This window comes from Prunus persica, chromosome G7, assembly GCF_000346465.2.
Source record: "Prunus persica cultivar Lovell chromosome G7, Prunus_persica_NCBIv2, whole genome shotgun sequence".
NCBI lineage: Eukaryota > Viridiplantae > Streptophyta > Magnoliopsida > Rosales > Rosaceae > Prunus > Prunus persica.
In genome coordinates, this window is record NC_034015.1 from 8,308,595 (window position 1) to 8,331,682 (window position 23,088).

General features: G+C 35.9%; 1 protein-coding gene and 1 long non-coding RNA gene across 2 annotated transcripts in view; both read right to left on the reverse strand.

The window, feature by feature from the left end:
- Positions 364 to 3,704, reverse strand: LOC18770076 (regulatory protein NPR5). Its single transcript, XM_020569497.1, has 2 exons — positions 2,695 to 3,704; positions 364 to 1,826 (listed from the first exon to the last, which is right to left on the reverse strand). Exons 1-2 carry the CDS (start codon positions 3,190 to 3,192, stop codon positions 813 to 815), a joined length of 1,512 nt encoding a protein of 503 aa, XP_020425086.1. The 5' UTR covers positions 3,193 to 3,704; the 3' UTR covers positions 364 to 812.
- The window catches only part of LOC109950428, a 2,074-nt gene continuing 1,617 nt past the window's right edge, over positions 22,632 to 23,088 (reverse strand). The window contains exon 2 of the long non-coding RNA XR_002272614.1: positions 22,632 to 23,063. This is a non-coding gene — a long non-coding RNA (uncharacterized LOC109950428). The remainder of the gene's footprint in view (positions 23,064 to 23,088) is intronic.

The following is a 23,088-nucleotide window of genomic DNA, read 5'->3' on the forward strand; positions in this document are numbered from 1 at the left end:
TACAGCCAATGAAGACTTTCTTCAGACAGATTATTGCACTTGTATGAAAAGTAATAAGAAAATGGGGGAAGAGACAGCTCATTTCCCTATAATTCCCTGTGTGAAAGTACCCATGGTCCAAACAAAGCCTTACACATTAAAATTGGAGCAAGATATCCCTACCATAAGATACCCATAGCCTTATTCTAATCAGGATTTAAGTTGAAAATTCCCATAAAAAGAAGTTAAAAATTATTATGTCAATCATTAAATCAGATATGAACATTTTTTTATATCTGGGATTTAAGAAAATAATATAAAATAATGTGAATATAAATATGTATAGAGGGATGATGAGAGGTGGGTGGGGGACAAGAAAATATAAGGACCATAATAAATACGCGATGAAATTAGATAGATCAATAAATACAAAGGAGATGACAGGCCAAAGGGGTTGAAAAGATTGACCTGCGTCTCTTCCCAATCTCCCTCCAATCTCCATCGATCCATCATGCATTAGCAAAAATCTCACCTTCTCCATTTGTGTCATCAACATTCAACCCCATGGCTCCAATTTCATACGACCAGCGATCGACGAAAGCCTACAAGAAAATATCAGAAGCAACCACAGAGAAGCAGAGAAAAAACAAAGAAACAAAAACAGATGATCCAGTAATCTCCATAGATATAAGATTTCATGAAATTTTTTATGATCTTTTTTTCTGCTTCATGACCATCCAAGTGGATGCATCTATTTAGAAAAAAGAAGATATATAAATAATAATATTATAACTGATCGTGAAGAGTCTTAGCAAAATAATATAATAAAATAGCTAGTAGTCATGAGAGTGGTGATACATTGTTGCTGGGTCACAGCCACCTTGTGCCCTATGGCTACTATGGCTCCCATGATGATCATGATCTTGATGATCATGACCGTCCATATTTCTAGACCCCATTTGAGTTGCTCCAAGATTGAGATACACCAATCTAGAATCCAAGTTTAGGTTGCCAATGTTGCCGCTGTTGCTGCCACTACTATGGTGATCGTCGTTGATAGGAGGGTAAATCGCGGTCGAATTCGAAGAATTGGGAGCGTTGTTTGCATTGTTGTTGCCTTCTTCGCGGGAAAGAACAAGAGCAGCCGATTGAACAAGCTCCAGGCAGAGCCTGAGCTTGTTTGGTTCAATGTGGGTAAGTCCCGGAACAGCCCCTTTGAAGAGAAAATCTGAAGTTAGGGTTCTTAGTACGTCGAGGGGAGTAACCCCGTCGACGGTCCGGACATTTGGGTCGGCGTGGTGGTCGAGCAGGACGGCCACCATGTCAGGCGACACCATTTCGGATGCAATGTGAAGTGGGGTTTTGCCAGCTGGCCCTGCCGGGTAGTTAACATCTGCTGCTCCAAGTTCTAGTAATGCTTTGACAACCTCTCGGCTACAATTTTCGACCGCATAGTGTAATGCCAATGCCTCGTCGAGATTTAGGCCTTCGCCCATTACCATGAGCTTGACTAGTTCGACATCCGATGAGTCCAATGCCCGCCTCATCCTGCGGATTTTCTGGTCCTCGAGATCGGCTGCTGCCCCGAGGTCGTGGTGGTGATGGTGGTGGTGGTGATGAGGCATCATTGAGCGGCGGGCGAGGGAGGATTTGAGACGAAGCTCTTCGATTTTGGCCACGACATCGATGGGGAGGTGCTTGGCCAGGACTTCCGGTGGGAGGCCCGATTTGGCAACAAGGTGAGAGCAAGTTGTCCAGAGTTGATGCATGTCTTGTTTTCTTGAAGCTAAGAGGACTTTCATCACATCATCAATTGAGGCCTTTTCCACCATGCTTGCCAATTGCTTCTGTGAGGACATAAGAAGAAAAAAAAAAAAAAAGGACATGTATAGATGAGAAGTGTAGTTGGAATTCCATTAGTGAGATGGAGGCACTTTTGGGATGTTTTTGTTTATTAATAATAAGATTTGTATTGATAAAAGTGATGGGATGTTTTTGTGCTAAAATTATGTGTGGGGGAGCTATAGGAGTCCTTTTCTTGAATTTTGTATTCCTTTCCAGTTAAACCAAATAAGATTTGTGGTGTTTTACTGTGGAAGACAAGACTGGATATCAAGATCTAAATTTAGAAAGTCAGGGATGTGCAATTAAAAGATAGAAAGAAAAAAAGACCAAATTCAAGAAACTTGCGAAGTGGTACATGAAATCAAGGAAAACATGTATTCTTTCCTTTACTAAGGAAGTTCAATACAACCTTCACTAAGGAGGAGGAGGAAGAAGAAGAAGAAGAAGAAAATGAGGAGGAGGGGAGGAGGCAGCCCTCTGAGGTATAAATATAATTAAGCACACCATAAAAGGGATTATTGCAACTACTGTGGTTAATCAAAATAAAATAATTAGACAATGCTACTCCTAAAAAGAGGAAATAAAAAGAGATATCGGGAGGGAAAATAGTTTGAGATTGGACAGAAAAACATCCCAAGTTCATCATAAACACCAATAGTTTGGAGAACAAAGAACAAATGAAGTGATGAAAGAGAGAGAAAAAAACAACCCAGTATCAACAAAAGAAAGAGAAACACCAAATCAAAAGCAAGGAATTGTAGAAATTCCCAAAACCCACAAAACATAAGACAGAACAACACACACAAAAACCAAGAAAGAGAGCAGAGAAAGAGAGAGAGAGTGATTAGACACACACAAAACACACAGTACCTGAGTGAGCAATGCAAGTTGTTCAACACCAAAGGATCTAGCGGCAGCAAGAGTGTCAAGAGCAAGATCAACGGCGGAGGTGCAATGCGTGTGCCAGCACCCTCTCTCTCCACAATTAGGCCTTGGCTCATGTTTCTGAGGCACTATCGAGACTTGTCCACTGTACAAGAACTGCAACAGCAACAAGAACACCTCGTACCCCACCGAGTTCACCGGTATCACCTGCTGCTGCTGCTGAGAATTGCCCCCGCGGTGCAACGAGGACGACGTGCCACCAGGGCTCATCCTCGACCCGGATATCGGGTCGAGCCCCGAAGGCGGGTCCGGCCCACAAAAGAATTTGCGGAAGAAGAGGCTCCGGGCAGCTAGGATGCACCTGTGGGCATGGACTAGACGACCCTCCACGCTGAAGGTGACGTCACTGAAGGCTTGGCCATTGATGAGCAGATTTAGGTAGTCTAGGGACAGAGATCTTAGAGACTCTTCAAGGCTGCTCATGATGCTTTCGTTCTGGATATGGTGGTAAGAGCAATTTTTTAGGGTTGGGAGACAGAGATAGAAATTGAGAGCTGGAGAGAGGAGCTAAAACAGTAATGGGTTCATGTTTGTTTTCTGTAATTCTTACTTTTTGGGGGGATTGATTGGTTTAGCTGTTGAAGGATGAAGAAGAAGAAGAGGAAGTCTCTCCACTGTTATTGTTTTTTGACAGATTCTTTTGTCTCAATGGAGTGATATTGTGTTTGTGTGTGTGTTGGTAGATATTTTGTGAGAGAGAGAGAGAGAGAGAGAGAGAGAGAGAGAGAGAGCAAATTGGGTGGCTGTTCTGGGCGGCTGAGGTATTTAAAAAAAGAAATCTAAAAAGAAATAAAATAATTGATTAGTTAAAAAATTGATGGGAAAGGGGAGAAAATGATGGGAGGGGGTCAGGGGTAGAGGGGAATTCAAGAATAGAAAATGAACAAAAGGTTTTATTTTATTTAATTAATAATATTATTATTATTTGGCTGAATATTATATCATTAATATTTATGATTAGCCCCGTGTTTTACTATCAACAACCCTAAGTTAACAGTAATTACCTCATTATAGAAATAAGTTGTCAGAAAAACAAGTTTAAATTTTCACCCTTTTATGGAAGTGGGGGATATTGGATATTAGGATATCATTTTTTTTCTGATTTCTGTTGACTGCTCTTAGACTAATGACTAATGTGGCCCGAGCCACTTTTAGCCTCTATGTATCTCTAGATGCCTGTATTTCTTTAACTTTTCTCAATCATAGGGCAAGGTTTAGACTGCAATTAATACATGCTAATTATTTCTCTTTAATTGTATGCTTGGCTTTTCATGCCCTACTTAAGCTTATAGCATGTGAACTGTAAGGTGTGATAAAATGGATCCGAGCCTCTATATTTATCCGTATTTTACAATATTTATCTCTGACCCTCTTTCATATTAATTATTATAATAAAACCTTTACAAATTGGATGTGTTTTATTTTGCGACTTCTACTTTATTTTATTTTTTTGTTTTTGTTTCTTTTCTTTTGTCCTAAGGAAAGATAAAATGTGGGGAGGGGAGACTTTGTGTAGCCATTCTAGCAGTTTGCACTACCTTTCCATCTGTCCATTCAACAGATGTGATTTAGATCCATGATCCATCATCCCATAAGAACCTCAAGAACTAAAGAAGTTAAAAAAAAAACAGAATTGAAATTATTCCATTGTGACTATGCTTCTGTTGTAATGTAAAAAAATAATAATTATTGTTATTATTTCGGTTCCTCCACTGTCTGGAATTCCACCAAATGTAAAATATTGAAAATAATGATGAAAAGAAAGTAATCATATTGATAGTTTCACTAGCACGTAGAATGATTATTTAGTTAATGACATTCAGTCTTCACTTTTTTAGATGAATTTTCAAGTTCAAATCTCGTATATGACAGTTGTTTCATTAAAAAAAAAGTAAACATATTTTTAATAATATAGAAAGAAACAAAGTATCATATCCGACCAAAAAAGGACTAAAATGGTAGAAGTTTTGCATATACATACGGTGAAACTTAAACTATGAATTTCTCTGTATGTCCATTTCTGTCAAGAAAATTTATTTGCTAAATATACTCACATGGCACAAGTGGTTCATTAGTTCCTTACATGTAATCGAGACATGCACTAAAAGACTACACCTAACTTACCCATCAAACTGTCCAAATCCTTTAGTAATGTGATACAATTGACCATTACTTCTTTTCTCGATCTTTAGTCGTTTTTCCTCAAAACTCATTGTCCAAATTTCTAGGTAGACATTATCTTGGACTATGTATACTTATGGTTGTGTTGCAATACAATTAACACCATCTAGCCGAATCTCACTTAGATAGTATGTTTTCATATCATATTAGAACGTGAGCATATAATTTTAAATTATTTGACAATGAATACTGAGGACTCAAAACTTTTAAGCTCCTAAATTGAACTTTCATCCTTCAATATGGGATACTCTCAACACTAACATCACAACAATTTCTCAATTTCGATCAACTTAACTCTAACTATTGGTTCCAAATTTCATGTTGTGAATTTGTGATGGTGTTTATAACACAAAATTGGACAAAAGAATATTGAATGATTTTGTGTCTTGTTTGTGTTTATTGATGCATAACAAGCAAACACCAACTTTCGAGAACAGCCATGATGATTACCAATGACACCGTTTTGAGTCCAATAGTTAACTGTCTCTTCGTGGAAAGACAGTTAAATCAAGTTTAAGCTAATTACCTGGGTGGTTAATGTTAATGATCTAACCTTGTAAGGAAAAAAATAAAATAATTAAGAAAATATATATAATAATCAAGTGAGCGACCTCTATAATTAAGTCAATTAAAACATAATATTCTCTGAAAGCTTTATCCCCACACTTCGAAGGTCCCCTCTAGCCTCCATTGAACTTGAAACCAACAACAAAAATAAAATAAAATAAAATAAAAAAATAAATTTAGATGTGAATTGTCAAACATTCTTTTCTGCTGGGTTAAATGTTAGTTGAACAAAATATTGAAGAGGGCATATGAGAGACTGGGGAACGAGGGAGTGGACAAGAGATGAAAGTGGGCATGGGAAAGCGTGTCGGCTGGGCCTCTGGGGGTTCAAGATTCACATATTCGTGTGTGTATATATATATATATATATTTATATATAGGGACTGCTGCCACCAAACAACACCAAGTTTATTAAATTTGATATCAGTGCATGGTAGTGTGCACGTGAGACAAGGCCTGTCACGTGCAACAGAAGAGACCTAGAACACTGTTTGTTACTTAATTTTGAACTATGTGTTATTTATTTTCGGGACAATAAGATGAAAGAGGAAGAAAATGGAAAATTGGGAAAAGAAAGGAAGCTGTTGTTTTGCCCCCTAATAAATAGAAAGAAAGAAGAAGAGAAAATCAAATCCTTTGGATTGACAGCACAACCCACTGACTGTCTTATGATACCAAAGACCTCCGATTTGACGTTTGACTTGTCTTTTCACTCTCCCCACCACTCCTTTTGTGCTCCTCTCTCTCTCTCTCTCTCTCTCTCTCTCTCTCTCTCTCTCTCTCTCTCGTCTTCTTGTGCATACGACCTATGTAACAATATACTCATATTATACGTACATCTCAAATGCCAACACTGAGTACGTAGTATCGTACGTGTTTAATACTCCAATTATAATTTGTGCACACATTTTGGATCTCTCTTTTATATTATATTTTTTCTCAGTAAATTTCATTAGTAACTCTTACTTTAAACACGTCTATCTCTCTCCACACCCTTTTTATTTTTAGTAACAAATATGAAAGAAATTCCAACAGAGAAAAAACAAAAAGAGAGGAAAAAAAAAACCAGACAAGGTAGGAAATAAGACCACATGTGTCATGACCAACTCACACTTGAGTGGTGGGAGAACCCCACTTGGTGCTGAAGAGAGTCAACCACTCGGGGTTGGAAAAGGCTTTGAGGAGAACGGCTAACTGGCTAAGGTCTTTTTAGAGGGGGGAAGGAAAGTTAGGCACAAATTTATGATCATTCATCTAGAGCCATAGAGAATAAATTAAGGGTATGTTTGGTTCAGGAAAAAAGGAGCTTTGGAATAAGAAATTATTCGATTTTCAATGTTTAGTCAGTTCAGATATATGAGATAATTTATTGGCATATGGGAAAAGAAAAGGGAAAATAAAACTCTCCGTCCTTTTATGTGAAACCTAAATATACATGCGGGGACTCATTATTCAAAAAGGGTAAATTATTTGGATAATTAAATAAAAGTGGGACAAATTTCAGTGCTCATACGACTTGGTTAAATAACACAGATTAGGTCATAAGCAAATTACTTTGCTTTTTAATTAATTAAGAGTTATTTATACTAACACCATCTCAAGTTTTTAGTTTTTCCTTAAAATCCTCCCGAGGTTTCGGAAATTATACGAACACCCCCTGAAGTTTTAAATTGTTTTAATAAAACCTATTTTTGTTGATTTTTCATCTAAAGAAGATTAATAATTTTATATATATATAAAATTCTCCAAATGACAAAGCCGAAAACCTGAAGGGATGTTAGTATAAATAAATAAATAATTAATTAATTAATTTTTTGCCGTTACAACATAGAATTTGAAGAAAAAAAATGTTTAAATAAAAATGCAGGTATATTACTATAAACAAACGAAAAGCTTAATTAGTTGTTGTGGTATTACCTAGTGACATAGTTATTAGCAGTAAGTGCTAAAAGCCTATTCGGATATAGTTGCTGGACTTCTAAAACGTCCTAAATAACTAAAAAATTAAAAAAAGAAAAGGAACACTCTGTCCCCCAGTCATATGAAAAAGGCCGATTGAGGGGTAAATAAAGAAGAAGCGCCTCTTTCCCTCTTTCCCTCATCCCCTCTTGTTTTCTTCCTTTTTTTAGGTTGTGGCGGTGCTCACTTAGGTTTATGGTGGTTTCAGGATTTTGGATGTTTTGAATTTTGTAGGCTTAACTTCATATCATGCTTAATTTTAGTGATGTAAGTTTAATGGTTGTTTGAGCGGCTTCGACCGCTTAGTTTCTCCAACCTCTAACATAACTATTTTATATATCAAACTCTCACGATAACCAAAAGAAAAGGCCAACGAGATCTAGTTTAGTGGAAAAAAGTCTTGACTTGCAAACTAGTGGTCTTAAGTTCGAACCCCCATAGTACATTGGCAGTTAATGTGTGAGAAATCCCCCTCCCCCTTTCTTATTTTGGCAACAAGAAAAAGATAACCAAAAGAAACAAAATTAAAACTAAAATGCTATATTCTTCAATTTCACTATTTTGAGCTGGAAAAGTAAAAAGATTCACAGAAAGAAGAGTACGTCCAAGCTTGCTCATAAGTATTGTATTTTTCCTTTTGTCAGTAGTGCAAAATAATTTCCAAGTACATTGTTCCCAAAAAGGAATATAATTTCCAACGTATAACAGTAGGAGATGTTATGATTTCTCTCAACAAAGATCGTCCTATTTTCATTCTTGTAATGTCACCCTATATACAGACAGTATACTGTGCATCTGTAATTTCGTAGAGTATAATTAAGAATACAAGTTCATCACTTAGACGTACGTATACGCGGTATATATCTCCAGTCAAACAGCTCTATCTGTTGATTAAAACAGCTTCCAAACTCTCGGATCTTGCACCTTGACCCCATATTTTGATCACATATCGAACCCTACGGGTGTCAAATCTTTTCATGAAAGAAACATCTTCCAAACTCTTGAAAGAAAACATGTTCATCTTCCAAACCTCACCACATGGTTGATGAAACCATTCATGCTAGCTTTTTGGACTATATTTACCAAACTACTACAAATTTTTTGGAGTGAATGTAATCTGTGAATGTGGCAGGTGAGAGGTAGCTTTTGGTTAAAGCCAGTTTTTCAGGTTTGAGTTTTGACACGGCCTAACATATTTAATGTGTTTATATGGATGATGGAGAGAGGCCCGCAGACACGCGTGTATAATTTAGCAGTCACTTTCCCCAAAAATGGATGGCATTTGCGTCTTCTCCACACGTTCCTTTTTGCAGGTGCCTTAAGATTAGGGTATAAAAATCCCTAGGCATCACAAAAGGAGATGTTATATTGTCCTTTTTGTCCACTGAGGAGTCTTTTCAACCTTTGTTTTTATTTTTTATTTTTTTTTCTTCACTTTATCCCTTGCTTAAGTAACATATTTTCTACCAAAAACCAATTTGCTTGTTTTTTATGTTAGCAAAAGGCTCTCCCCACTACTAGTAAATGGCATGGCAGCAGTATATGCGTTTCACTCTATATGGCAAAAGTTATTCAGTTATTTATTTTTATTTTTATTTTTATTTGGTAAAGCTTCACATTATTGGCCTCGGTGCTTTTTATAGTTGAATTTTGAATACTTTTCAACATTAAGAGAAGTATCACTTTTAGGAACACAGTTGAACCGAATATTCTTGAAACATATTGTGAACCCTGAACATTATGGTCGATACTTAGATGCACAAATTAATGTGCAATAATCTCAAAAAATTATAACTGCGAAATAAGATGTGACAGCAACAGTACATATGCAGATTGAAGTTAGCTATAAATTGGTATACAAATTAGTTTGTTCACCGTGAAAGGGTCTAATTGTGTGGAAGTTCCACTGTACGAAAATTGGAGATCATATGCAAGATACTCTTATGCCCTACCTAGTTTGGCAAGCTAATTGTTGAACATTGATGAGATTTGATTGACCATTTTGAAATGGCCTGTCCTTAATTGCATCCCATGTCCAATAAATTTAATTGGTTCTCCATAGTCTTCAAAGTAGACCCTCATTCAGATATGCTAGCTGGAGAGTAGATGCATCATTTCTAGGAGACTTGAAAAATGTACAAATCCTAGAATGATCAAAGTCAGCTTTAAAAATCATTTTGTTACCTCACACAGAGAGAGAGAGAGAGAGAGAGAGAGAGAGAGAGAGAGAGAGAGAGGAACAATTCATTCAAATGCCACATATGGTCCATAGTCAAAAGTCAACCAAATCCGATGATTGCAACCGTTGAACTACTCTACGATCTCTTTCTCTATATGTTGAGTGTGAGTGTGTTGGTGATTAGATATTTTGTTACTCTGGAAAAAAATGACAACTCCATAATTGGAAGTGCGTGAGATCAATGACATTTGGGTTTTTTTTCTTTGTGTGGAGGTTAAAGGGTCAAAAACCCACAATTATTTTTCCATATCTAGTGGTGGAATGTTATTGTAGTCATCTCAAAGCCTATAGCCCTCTTCTAATGCATATTCCACCAATGATCTCTCTCTCTCTCTCTCCCTCTCCCATTTCCCAACCTTAGGGTTTCCGAGAAGACCATTTTTCTTTTTTCTCAAATGGGTTTCTGAGAAGACATTTTCTTTCTGTTTTGTTTTTGTCCAATATTGGAAGGTTGGCCAGCTTTGACTTGGTGAGCTGATTGACCTAAAGGTGACAAACACTAGCATTTGATGATATGTGGACAGCCACATGGATAACATCTGAAAGTGCAATTTAGCCCCTTGGTCTTCATGAAAATCATTTCCCCTTGACACATTCAGATATTGACTTCTCATTTTCATCAAGCAAAACAAAGGAAAATACAAAGCTTATACATAACCATGCAAGATTTCCTCTCAATCAATGCTAGCTTGTAAAAATCTATATAATTTTTTTTTTTAATGAAAAAGGTAACATGCTAAGAGGATTAGGCGAGTCAATCTAAGTTATACTAAAATTTCAAAACGGATCATGAACACATTAGAGAAAATGATGACAATTTTGCACATGTAACAAGTGGTTTAATTTCAGGTTTTACTATTAACTAATACCCCAAAACAAAAACAAAAACAAACAAACAAATGGAAACTGTTTGCAATAGTATTTTGTATCCCAAAGAGTGCATATGAGACGAAAATGAGGAAGAGGAGGACCAAAAAGGGTCCTCAATTAGTGACATGAATCGTGTAGTTCGTGGAAGGGCCACCAAATGAAGTCCATGTGGAGGAGAAGACCCAGAGGTCACTGTATAATAAACGACAATGCTGCCACGGACTGACGGTTGAAGCGAATATTGTCGTTTTCTCATCCCTAATTCTTTTAGGTCGGATTCCCATCACTAATTTTTGTTGCAGGAAGAGCCCATAAGTTTTGGGCAATCACAAACCGTGCCCCTTAATTATTGTTTGGTGTTTCTATTATGCTCCACCAACCATGGTTTTCTTGTGAATAGCATGCTTTGATACCATAATTAGAATGTGAGCATTTAACTTAAAATTAATTAACAATGCGTGGAGAGACCCAAGATTTTAAGCACTCATGCAAGACTTCTATTCTCTAATGTGGGACAAATACTCTCAACACGCCCCATAATGAGCACCGCTCCTTGTAACCTTCCTTTCCAGATCCTTATACTTATCAATCACGTCTAAATACTTGTTGGCGACACAATCTGCATCATTCTCCCCATGTTGGAAAGAATTTTCCCCTTGAATTCAAGTATTCTTCTTTAGAAGTGTTACTATGATAAGGAATGAGACTCTTAACATCTAAAGTATGGAAATATCTTATGGTACACATTCACATTCATTTTCTTAACAATCTCAACAAGGCCAATATTAAATAAGACTAAGTCCTTGTGATTTTAGGAGAAATACTAGATGTTCCTCCCCTCTTTAAAAGGAAGAGATGCACCGCTTATGCAGAGTTGACTCGTTAAGCTCCAAATCAACCCGAATTGAGAGAGAGAGAGAGAGAGAGAGAGAGAGAGAGAGAGAGAGAGAGAGAGAGAGAGCTTGAAGCAACTGTTGCCTGCCTTGGAGCCCCCTTGATGCCGCCATCTTGTCTTGCTTATGATTTTGATTTGCTTTATTTCCATGATTATGTGTAACTAAATTATTTGCAAAGGAAAGAATGAAACCCTAATTCAAATATTCATATTTTTTGATGCAAACTTTTTCAATTTCAAGTTATCATATTGAATTATTCTTAATCTTTGGTTTATTTGGTTCTGTATGTTTAATTCTTTTTATTGTCCATCTCTAGAATTTGCATCTAGACTACTTGCGTGATTGTGTGTGGGTTTAATACGTTGCATGCATGCTCTAGCTCATAAGATTAAGGATAACAAACACATGGTAGTTTTAATACGATACTTGGTTTGTTTGATTATATATGTCAACCCAAGATTTGTTTGAATACATCTGATATAAGCACTCAGAATCCAAAATCCAATCAGAAGATGAAACTCTCGAAGAGATAACAAGTGCATAAGTAATAACAATGCTAACAGTAAATAAAAGCTCACCATTGCTATCCTCCGCGATCCCGACTTTATCCGGCTTCTACCCTTTGTTTCTCTTCTTTCTCCATGTAAGACAATTCTTATTCCAATGATCTTTTGGCCCATACTCAAAGCAACCATCTTTCACCTTGGATTTTGATCTTCTCTTATTGCTCTTCTTGCCTTCGTGCCTAGTCAATCGACTCCTCTCTCTGGCATTTTCCATAAGACCTTCACCTCGAGAGCTATCACCGAAACGTTGAACCATTCTGTGATGCGTCAAGATGTCTTTCATCACTTCTTCATACTTCAAAGTTCCTTTGTCGAACATAAGCGTCATGCGAAAGTGCTTATAAGACGGAGGCATAGATGTCAACAACATCACGACATTGTCTTCCAACTTATAAATCTCATCCAATCTTTGCAAGTCCGCAATACACCTATTAAAAGCACTCATGTGCTCCATCACGCTTGCGCCCTCTTCTATTTTTAGAGAGTGAAGCTCTTCCTTCAAGAAAAGCTTGTTAGACAACGATTTTAACGCAAACATCTTTTCAAGTTCATCCCATGTCTGCTTCGGGATATATTCCATCGCTTTACACAACACTTCGTCAATGAGGTGTTGGTCGATGGACCCTCTAGCAAGCTCGTCTAGGTCTTCCTATTCGGCATCCGTCATGGTGTCCGGCTTCTTTTTCTTGTGTGCCAAAACTATGTTGAGACCTTGCAACTTAAGGACGTGCTTCATCCTCCTTTGCCAAAGCATGAAGTTCTCGATGCCGGTGAACGACTTCAACTAGTCCTTTATTCACACTCGCCACATGTGGTGGCTTTGTCTAAGAGATTTCTCCTCCCTCCTTGTCGCCTGCCATCGTCAACACACAACCGCTCTTGAAATTATAAGAGCACTTGAGCATAAATTAATACTCACCGTAACTGCGGCTCTAATACCACTTGTTATACAAAAACACTCCAAGACAATGTCATTGATACCACACACATGTCATGCAAAGATAAAACACAGACACCAACCAAAAAATAAACACATACAAAGAACACAAGAACTTATAGAGGTTCGGCGTTATGCTTACGTCCTCTTTACTGATCTCCGATAAATTCTCTAGTAAGAAAGAACCTATTTGGTTACAATGAAGAATCTCATTTGTTCTCTCACAATCCCAATTTGATGCCTTAGTTTTCTCTCTTGCACTTGTTCGATAAAACTCTAGCACTAAATTGCCTATTTATATGTTATAGGAGTTTAGTACAATCATACAAGAAATAGGAAACTTAAAAAAACCCCCCAAAACTAGGAAGAAATTTATCCTGATTCGCCAAGAATCTGCACTGGATTCGAGCCTCCGGCTCGAATGCCTGCGTCCGCTTGAGACACCTCTGTACAGCTCGAGCGCCTGGGCCTGGGCGAAAAATGTCTCTCTGCCGCTCAAGCGCTAAAGCCCAGTCAACTCGTCTACAGCTCTTTTGATTGACCGTTTCCTTTATTCCTTTCACATCTTTTAGGTGTGTCAGCATCAATAATAAGTCACCATACAAGCTACCATATGTGTGTATATATATTATTTGAACCCATCAATAATTGTGTACATAAATTGTTTTGTTGACTAACTTCCTCCTACCCTAGAAGGTAGTGGTTTTTCAATTTTCTTTTCATTTTTATTTAAACAATAAAACAATTGTTAATTTTAAACAGTTTTTTAGATAAAATAAAATAAAATACTCATGCTGATGATGTGTCATGTATTCAACGATTAGATAATTAGAATGGTGTTGCAAAATGCGGATAAATGTATAACTTCTAAATGTAGAGGCTCGGGATCCCTTTAAAATCCTTTAGTGATGCCCTTTTACTTGCTGTTTTTTTTCGGTGACTTGCTAGTTTTGATTGTTTGTTTCATTTCATTTCATTTAATCATTTGTTTGCTTTCAAATCATTGCACCCCTTTTTAGTTCTTAGTTGTGTTTCATTTTGTCTTTGTTTTATTTTTGTTAGTGTTAAGTAGTTGAGTCATAAATTGGAAATCCAAAAAAAAAGTCTTGAATTGAGTTAGGTGAAAGAACTAGAATTGATCACTAATCTATGTGGAAATGATACTTGTACTTGCATCAAACTAAACTATAAATCGATTCATCCACTTGCGAGTTTTAACTCAATTTAAATTGATCTAATATTTAGGTTGGTCTAAACGCACATCAAGTTTCGCAAGGTGGGCCAATGGTATAAAATTCTTCTTACATGGGAAGTTCATACCCATGAGTTAAGTATTGCATTCTTAAGGATGCATTTACCGAACATAAGAATGTAATTTCATACCCACTTCCAAACTCCTAAACCTTAAACCAAATCACCCCTTGACATACAATATTATGCACTAAATCCAGTAATCCAATTGACCACTTTTCCATACCATATGATCGCATGTGCTTAAAGTTATTTCGCACTAATGAACGACGCAGTTCTCGTAGGCACAAGACTAAAATCCCCAAAAGCATTTTTTGTTAATTGCAATGCAAGTCAAAATATCACATTGGCAACCAGGTAATTACAGTTTTTTGGGCTTTGGGCCCACATGTAACCATATTTTTAAAAAATAAAAAATAAAAAGTATACCTGAACTGTATTAGCTAACTAATGAGAGATTTATGCAGTCATTTTCTCTAAATATATAAAGATATTGAACTTTGACCAAATTGAAAAAGAAGGTCATTACCTTGAGTGACCCCGAAGGCCTCTAGGAGACCACCACCCACTCATACATATAAAAAGGAAGAGGATGATAGCAATTTCCACTTTCTGTACACCCTTTGACCTCCACCAATTTGTGCATCCACATCATCATGAAAATGGGCAAAATACTTGAGTGGGAAGTAGATTGTGGGCTTCCTCTCTCTCTCTCTCTCTCTCTCTCTCTCTCTCTCTCTCTCTCTCTCTCTCTCTCTAGCCTTTTTTTTATGGGGTCCCATATTCTTTTTCTTTTTCTTGATTGATACGTTGTCTAAGTTGTCTTCCTAGACTCATCTCCTATAGCTATGTCACTCAATCTATATATGTTAATGTTATTAGAAAAGGAACCTGTATTCTGGCGGTTATTTGGGAGAGTCTCAAATTGTGATAAATGTTTCAACACCAATTTGAACTATTTGCAGACAAAAAACATGCGATTGTTGTTCAAGTCCAAGGGTTTATTTCAAACAGGTCCCACAAGTTTCTTTCCCACATAGATTTTAGAAGGATTTGCATGCCCCCATCTTATTGCTTATTCCATTACAGTAGCCCAATAGGGTTTGCAAGGGATAACAAGAAAGAGTCTGCAATATAAATATATGTACTAGTGTTTGCAACTATATCTTAAATTTTAAAGGGGCTAAAGGCTGTCTCCAACATCTAAAAGCCTTCCTTTTTTTCTGTTTTGCATTGCACCAATGAATTTAGATTTTGGTTGAGAGAATACAGTGATTTTCAGTTAGGTACAGGACATTCCGTTTCATACATCTTTCAAAACCAACTAGGCATATGATATGAAAGAGCTTTTGGACATACACAAAAAGTTCAGCAACCAAAAAAAAAGGGTGGAAGGTGAATGTTTGTAGTGCGTATACAAAGCTCTCTCCATCCACAACGTCATATTATGGTCTAAAACATTCATTTCTAGGCTATCATTAATTCAAAGATTACCCCTATCAAAAAAATTACCCAAATCATAAAACATTATTCATCTAATTATAATCAAATAAATAGACTAATACATTACTCTCAATAAACAATGAAAATATTCGCGATAATAATAAAGCTGATTTTCTCACTCCTCGTTTCTCCACTTACACTTCCTTTTGCTTTTTAATACTTTTTAATCAATTTTGTTCTTTTGTGTTCTTTCTCTTTCCTATTCTACCCTCACCCTACATTAAAATTTTGATATGGGTACTCAATCAATGAGAGTGAACCAAACCCAGGCTTTTGGATTTCTCCATCATCACTATAACACAACAATAAAACCCAAGCTTTTCGGTTCCCCTACAGACTTGGAATACCCCGAATTATTTCTATGAGAAGAATTCTTTTCCATTTTTATTATTTTTTTTTTCTTTCTCTTCAATCCCTTGTTGTTTGTACTTTTTGAGAAGGTACCCAAACAAAATGAATGTAAGAAATGATCTCATATGAAACAAAAAGAACTCCATTAACGTGAATTTGAAACTCATAGTCTCAAACTCAATTTCATTTTTCAAAATTCTGAGAACTCAATTCATGTCCACAAGTTGATCAATTTTTTTTTCATTCAATATATGTTTTCCAAAAGGTTATGACAGAGAAGAACATGGAAAAAGGAAATGTAAAAATGTGTAGTTAGATGCATTTATGTTTCTTTGTGGCCCCTAAAATTTATTTCCTTAAAAAAAAGAACAAAAAATTATGGATGCAAGGTTTGTTCTCGGGGCATGAGTTTTTGCAAGTGGACCATGTAATTTTGATTAGACAAATATAAGTGTTAATTATTTCTTACTCGATTAAAGGAAACAAAATTGAAAATTGAGTGTAAGTTGGAAAATTAAGTATAAAGAAAAAGAAATAATATAAAAGTGAAGTAAAAAGAAATTAATATAGGATAAGGGTAGAATAGGAAAGAGAAGAACAAGAAAGAACAAAATTGATTAAAAAGTATTAAAAAGAAAAAGTGCTTGTAAGTGGAGAAAATAGGAGTGGGAAAATCAGATACCTTTAAAAATTATCAACTATACCAATGATTAGGGCTGGCCATTTGATCCGAAAAATTCGCGTATTGACAGTCTAGTTTGGTTTGGTTAAATTAAAATTTCTTATAAACTGATTTGTACCAAAAGTAATAGTTAAAGAAGCAGGTTGCATTCGCCCTAAACCATTTGAAATCTATACCAAACCTAAATTGAAACATAATTTTCTACTAATTGTTACTATACGTGTCAACATTTAATTGGTTGAATGAGGAGCCATTACTGGGTTGCAACACAACAAATTATCCCACACCTCAAATTCGTGACACTCCTCCGTCTCCCTTTTTTCTATCAATGTGTATGAGTAAGTTTATAATGATAATAAGCCATATAAATAAGTCATATAATAATAACTTTTTGTTTGGCAATGAGCCAATTTAATTGGAAATGCGATCATGTGATCCTTTGAACATAAAGTTAATTAGTTTTGACCCAAATGTTGGGCTTGAAAACAATTGATTAAAAAAATTATAAAAAATCAAAAAAAATCAAAATTGGACTAATTGAACCTAGAAAAAAAATGTGGACCAATAAAATATCCGTACTGAACCAAATCAACTGAAATTTTAGTATACCGACCCAAACCAATTCGTGCCCAAAATATCAGTTAATGGAAGGGATTTTTGTCTACCGAAAATTTGGTTTACTTAACGAATTGAGTTCTTTTTCAAACAGAACCAATCTGTATCCATGCCTACTCGTGATTACAAGGTCAAAAGACCTATATCTCCACATTTTTTTCATTTATTGCAACCTTTTATATATATATAAAAAAAAAGTAGTTAAAAATATAAAGATTGAATTCAATAAATTACATATGCATTCATAATTGGGCTACATCCACTTAGTTTCATAGTTGTAGTTTTACCATATAATGAGTATGCAAGTTACAATGGGGGAATACGTTTGCGGGTCTTTCAGTAAGTAAACTTGAAGAGCTATTATTTGATCTATCATACCACGTGATTATACTACCGTACTACGCTATAATCACACATTAGAAAGGCTTCCTTTTATCAAGCCAAACAATAATGGTTTGCCCTTGATTTTGGGGATTGAGGCATGACACCCATATATTGATTTGGTGGTCCTATGCAGAAAGGATTCCCCTGATTTGGGGGATTTCCAAGTGTGGTGAGGTGAGGCTAAATATTCATATCAACAAAGGCTATTTTTGCAATTGTTGTAAATAAAAAAAAATTGCTAAGGCCTAATTATTTTTCTAATCCAAAAAGTAGTTTTTGAACATGAAAGGATTTAATGTCAGTCGTGGTAATTTTATCAATATTTGACCAGGACTAGTAGTTCTAAATAGGAAGGTGATTCAATGTTACTTTGCATTATTCTTTTTCTAATAGCAAAGTCAGTTTAGAGGTCGCCAATGTTAAACGTTTTATGTTGGATGGAAGGGATGCTTTCTCTTGAGGGACAAGTTTGTTGTAATGCGATTTGATGTGTGCTCTCGTACAGAATAGGGATTCGTGTATAGAATTTTCACCTTTCCCATCACCACTTAATTTGTCGACAAAATATACACAACAAAAAACAAAACTAACGTATAACATACATTATAATTGGACATCTATATTCGCATAATATGTATATAGTCTATGTATTTTTATAGTAAATAAATAAAACAATTAAGATTGAATAAAAGAATAATTTTGGACATGTGTATAGGCAAAAAGTCACTTTTGTTTCTTTAATTTTTTTTTTTTTGGAGGTCTTTTTCTATTGAAAGGGGCGATAGCATATTAAACTCACACACACAACACGGATGCTAGGACTCGAACCTAGGACCTTGCCTGAGAGAGTAAATACTCCAAACCACTACACTAGTGGGTCCTTTGCTTGTTCCTTTAATTTTAATTCTAGTAATTGAATCATGTAGTTTGATGTTCCCGCAATTCAAGGAACACGTCTAAATATTTGTTCCATTCTGTGAATGATTAAGTACGTGTTGCAAAAAATTTAAAACTATAAAAATAAAATTAATAAAATTAAAATTACGGAGACAAAGTATATTCATATAATATGTAGATGGTGTTTATAATTTATTTTTGGTAAATAAAAGAAAAAGATAGAATGAAAGAATGTAAAAAAAATATGGAGATGATTGTTGGTGGTAAGGGCCGGTTAACGTGATGTTTAATGATTCTATATATGATGATTTGACAAGACGAGTGAGAGTGCATGTGATAGAGAGAGACATGACATGTGAGAGGCCTCCTGACCTTTCAATCCATTGCAGCAGAGGGCAGACGAAACAGAGGCAGGCACCTGCCCAATCCACACACAGCCACACACACTCTCATTCATTTGAGTTTTTTGGAGACACTTTTTAGTCCCTAATAAACCAGAAAACGGCTAAGACCCGTACCATCATTTACAAACGGTGTCCATGACCTTACCTCCCCCACACCACTACTCTACACGTGTCACAAACCCACCATATCCCCCCCTTTCCCTCTCTCTCTCTCTCTCTCTCTCTCTCTCTCTCTCTCTCTCTCCCTCTCATATGTGAGTGTAGGAAACAGGTAATTAATTACTGTGGAAGTCATGTAGCTAGGTAGCAGCTAGCAGAGAGGGTTCTGGTTTTGGTTTTTTGAAATAATAGATGGATGGCATGGCAGGCAGTTGTGTGTATTTTTTGTATTTGTTGGAAGGGCACTGACTCCCACGTGCCAACTATCACCCATGACCAATGAATCAGACACTGACACTCTCTCAAACTCTCTCTCTCTCCTCCAAAACCCTAGTGATTCTCACCAGACTCTTCATTAAAACAGTAGAGAGAGAGAGAGAGAGAGAGAGAGAGAGAGAGCCTACCCACTCATCCCATCACTTGTCTCCTCATCTTGCCCTCTTTGCATATTCCTTTTGCCTTTTTACCCTCCATCATCTGGTTTCCTGGGATTGAAATGATCCATCTCTTCACTTCACCTCTGCTCTCTCTTTCTCCTTCCCCATCTTTCTCTCTCTCTCTTTCTCTCTCTCTCTCTCTCTCTCTCTCTCTCTCTCTCTCTCTCTCTCGGTAGCGTCTGTCTGTCTCATCTTTGTCTTGTAAAAGAGAAAGAAAAAAAAAGTGTACAGTCTTAACTGCACTTAGGAGCCTCTGTAACCCTTGGACATTTGGTTATTGCTGCCAGCTGACAATTAAACACAAGCCCTATTCATTTTTCTGTTCTGTTTCTGCTTCTTTCATTTCTCTCCCATTGCACATCAACACAAACTTTTGTCTTGGTTTCTATGTTCCCAATTAATAATATAATTCCCAATTATTTAATTAATGAAAATTAACTAGTTTATTAGCAAACAACTTGACATCAATTATGTTTTTCCATCTGGTTTCTATACCCTAAAACTTTTTAGCTTCAAGCTTTGGAACAGTTCTGTAAACACCTTTTTTTCTTTTCTTTTCTTTTGTGTGTGTGAATTTATGAGTTCAGACTTTCCCTAGTCACATCAATGTAAACTGTATTGGGCAACAGTCAGTCAATTTGTATTGGATCGATCATCAATTAATTTCCAGATACGACACAGTTTGGAAACGTACGCCCCCTAACACTGCTCCCTGGTTGGTTTGTCAGCAGAATTGTCCCTATGAATATGGTACAATATTATAAGTGTTGTTTAATTGCCCCATATGCAAAATACTATTAGTAAAAAAGAAAGAAAAAACTGAATTAGTTTGGGCACGTTTTGATCAGTTCTCTGCAAATTGAGTTGGGAAAATATTTGGGTTTTAACACTTACCTCTAGCATGCTTATATTTATTTTCTCTAGGAATTTTAGTACTGAGTAGTCTGTGTACTATTTTGAATACATTATTTTCATTTATATTATTTCAATTCTATCAATTTCATTTCCATCTTCTTATGTCGCGCACAATGTCATTCTCGATGTCAGTTTTGTCTAATTCTTGTCAAAAGTGATTCACATGTGAGGCACCTGACCAATATCAATGCCCGTGGGTTGGGGGTGCAAAGATGAATTTCTCCTCAAAAATTTAATCACATAATGTAAATGGAATTGACATTAGAATGACATTGATATGCGGCATAAGAATATTATTATCAAGCTAACAATTGTAATGACCTAGAATAAATCAACAATGTATACCAAGATAAGTGAAAAACTAGGGTTGTGTTCAGATCTCCTAATCTACTCGAACTAGAGAATTGTATACCAAGCTAACAGTTGTAATGAACTTATACTATCAAACTTTGTAGTTGTCTTCCCTCTTGAAAATAATCATTAAAAAAGTTTTTTTTTTTTTTTTTAAAAAGCCAAAATAATTAAGAATTGTATATGCCCATTATGATAATTAAATAGTTGAATTCACAGTTTTTAGAAAGGACGCACCTCGAATTACACAATCCACTTTGTTTCGTATACAATATGCAAAGTTAAATGGGAAGTGAGCATTTTGCAAAGATGATTAGAAAATGGCCTCCTCGATCAAACTTTTGGCAGTACGGATGGTTGGGTTGGATTAGGATTCTATATATCTTTGCTTTTAAAAACCAGAAAGTGCATTTTATGCCCAAAATTAGAAGCTATTGGCTTTTATTGTGAGAGAGAGCGGACAGAGATTAGCAAAACTAGCAAGTGGGAAGATGAGAATCCCATTAAAGAATTTGCGACAAGCTTTTTTAAACATCATATATTATTCTTTTACTTACTAGTTAAAGGTGTGAATAAACGATACGAAATCTTCAAGGATCACACCAACAACTAGTTTTTTAATGTTGCATAAAGGAGAAGGGTCACTTTTGCCAGCTGCTAGTGACTTTACAATCAAATTTTCTAATTATAATCCCCTCCAATGCATGTGAAGTTTCATTCATTTTTTTAATGACATAAGTACAGAACGATTTTAGTGTAATTTTAACGAGAATAACATATAAGTACAAGTATTTTTCTGGCAAAATAAGCACAATGCGAGAATTCATAATCAGATACATCCTGAATTCCACGTACAAGTAATTTCGCTCTTAAATTCTCTCAAAATGATGTACGATGGACTAATGAGTAGGCTGATTATTGCTGGTTGAATTTGAACTTAAAAAGAATGCAGGAAGAGATTGAAATTCCTATCATTAATCTTTTAATTGAAAGACTGAAAAATACAATGCACCGGTGCACCTTTCAATTAAATTATTGAAAAATGCAATGCACCGATGCATTGAACGTACTACATAATTTTACCCATATCATTCTCAGCCTTTTGATTATATATATATATATCTAAAATGGTCCGGCCATAATTAATTTTCTATCGCTTTCGTTTTCTTTAATTTACCTTTATGGATTAGACTGCTAATTACCCAGGTAATGATACCATATGTCTAGAGCTCTTTTGGTCCATCGACAATTTGAAACATACAGAAGCAAATATATGTTTTGTATATATTAGTTTGCCGCAAAAGTAACATTCACGGCACATTTTTAGTTACTATATAGTGCTTTGTAGCCCACCATGCATTAATACTTTTGAGTTACTTGTCAATTTGCACCCCTGGGGGCTGCGAAGGACCAAAATTCTATTGAACTGTTTGTATTAGTTGCGTTTGGTTATGGAGAGATTCTGGCCTAATAGTTATTTTAGATATTGAAGAAGGGGTGATTCGAACATAGGACCTCAAGTGCAGAGTAATTACTTTCAATCATTTAAACCCTTCACTACGTAACGTCAATCATATTTATATTACCCTATATTATAGGCTTACACTAATTTCTTACTTCTTTTTTAGGGGGTAACTGATAAAACCTCAACAGACACTTATTTATCAAATACAAGTCAGTAAGCTAAATTATGAGTGCATGGAACAACACACGTTTCAGATCATTGAATTTTCCTAGTTTATAATACACAGTGGAGAGTGATCAATGTTGATGTACTTGATTACAATAACACCCATGATCCATTTGCCCACGATACAGTTGAATTATTTAGTACATCTTTAAATTCGAACTGGTTCAGCACACACCTAATCTAAATACTCTTTTGTACTTGTTTGAATAAACATGTGGCCCAAAATTAGGGTATATTTCAATTTGTCCAATATGCCGATACACGCACAGAGCAAGAATCGATCCCATAATAGTCCTCGTGTTGCTTCCCTTCTTTCCCCTTCCGTGTAACAAAAATAAAAAATAAAATAGATCCCATAAATAAATCCCAACAAAAGAAGCAAAGCAAGCAAACCTTAAAAGCCAGAAGAAGCGAGAATGAGGCAAGGCTATCAACTGCAACTGAAATAAATAAATAATAATGGGG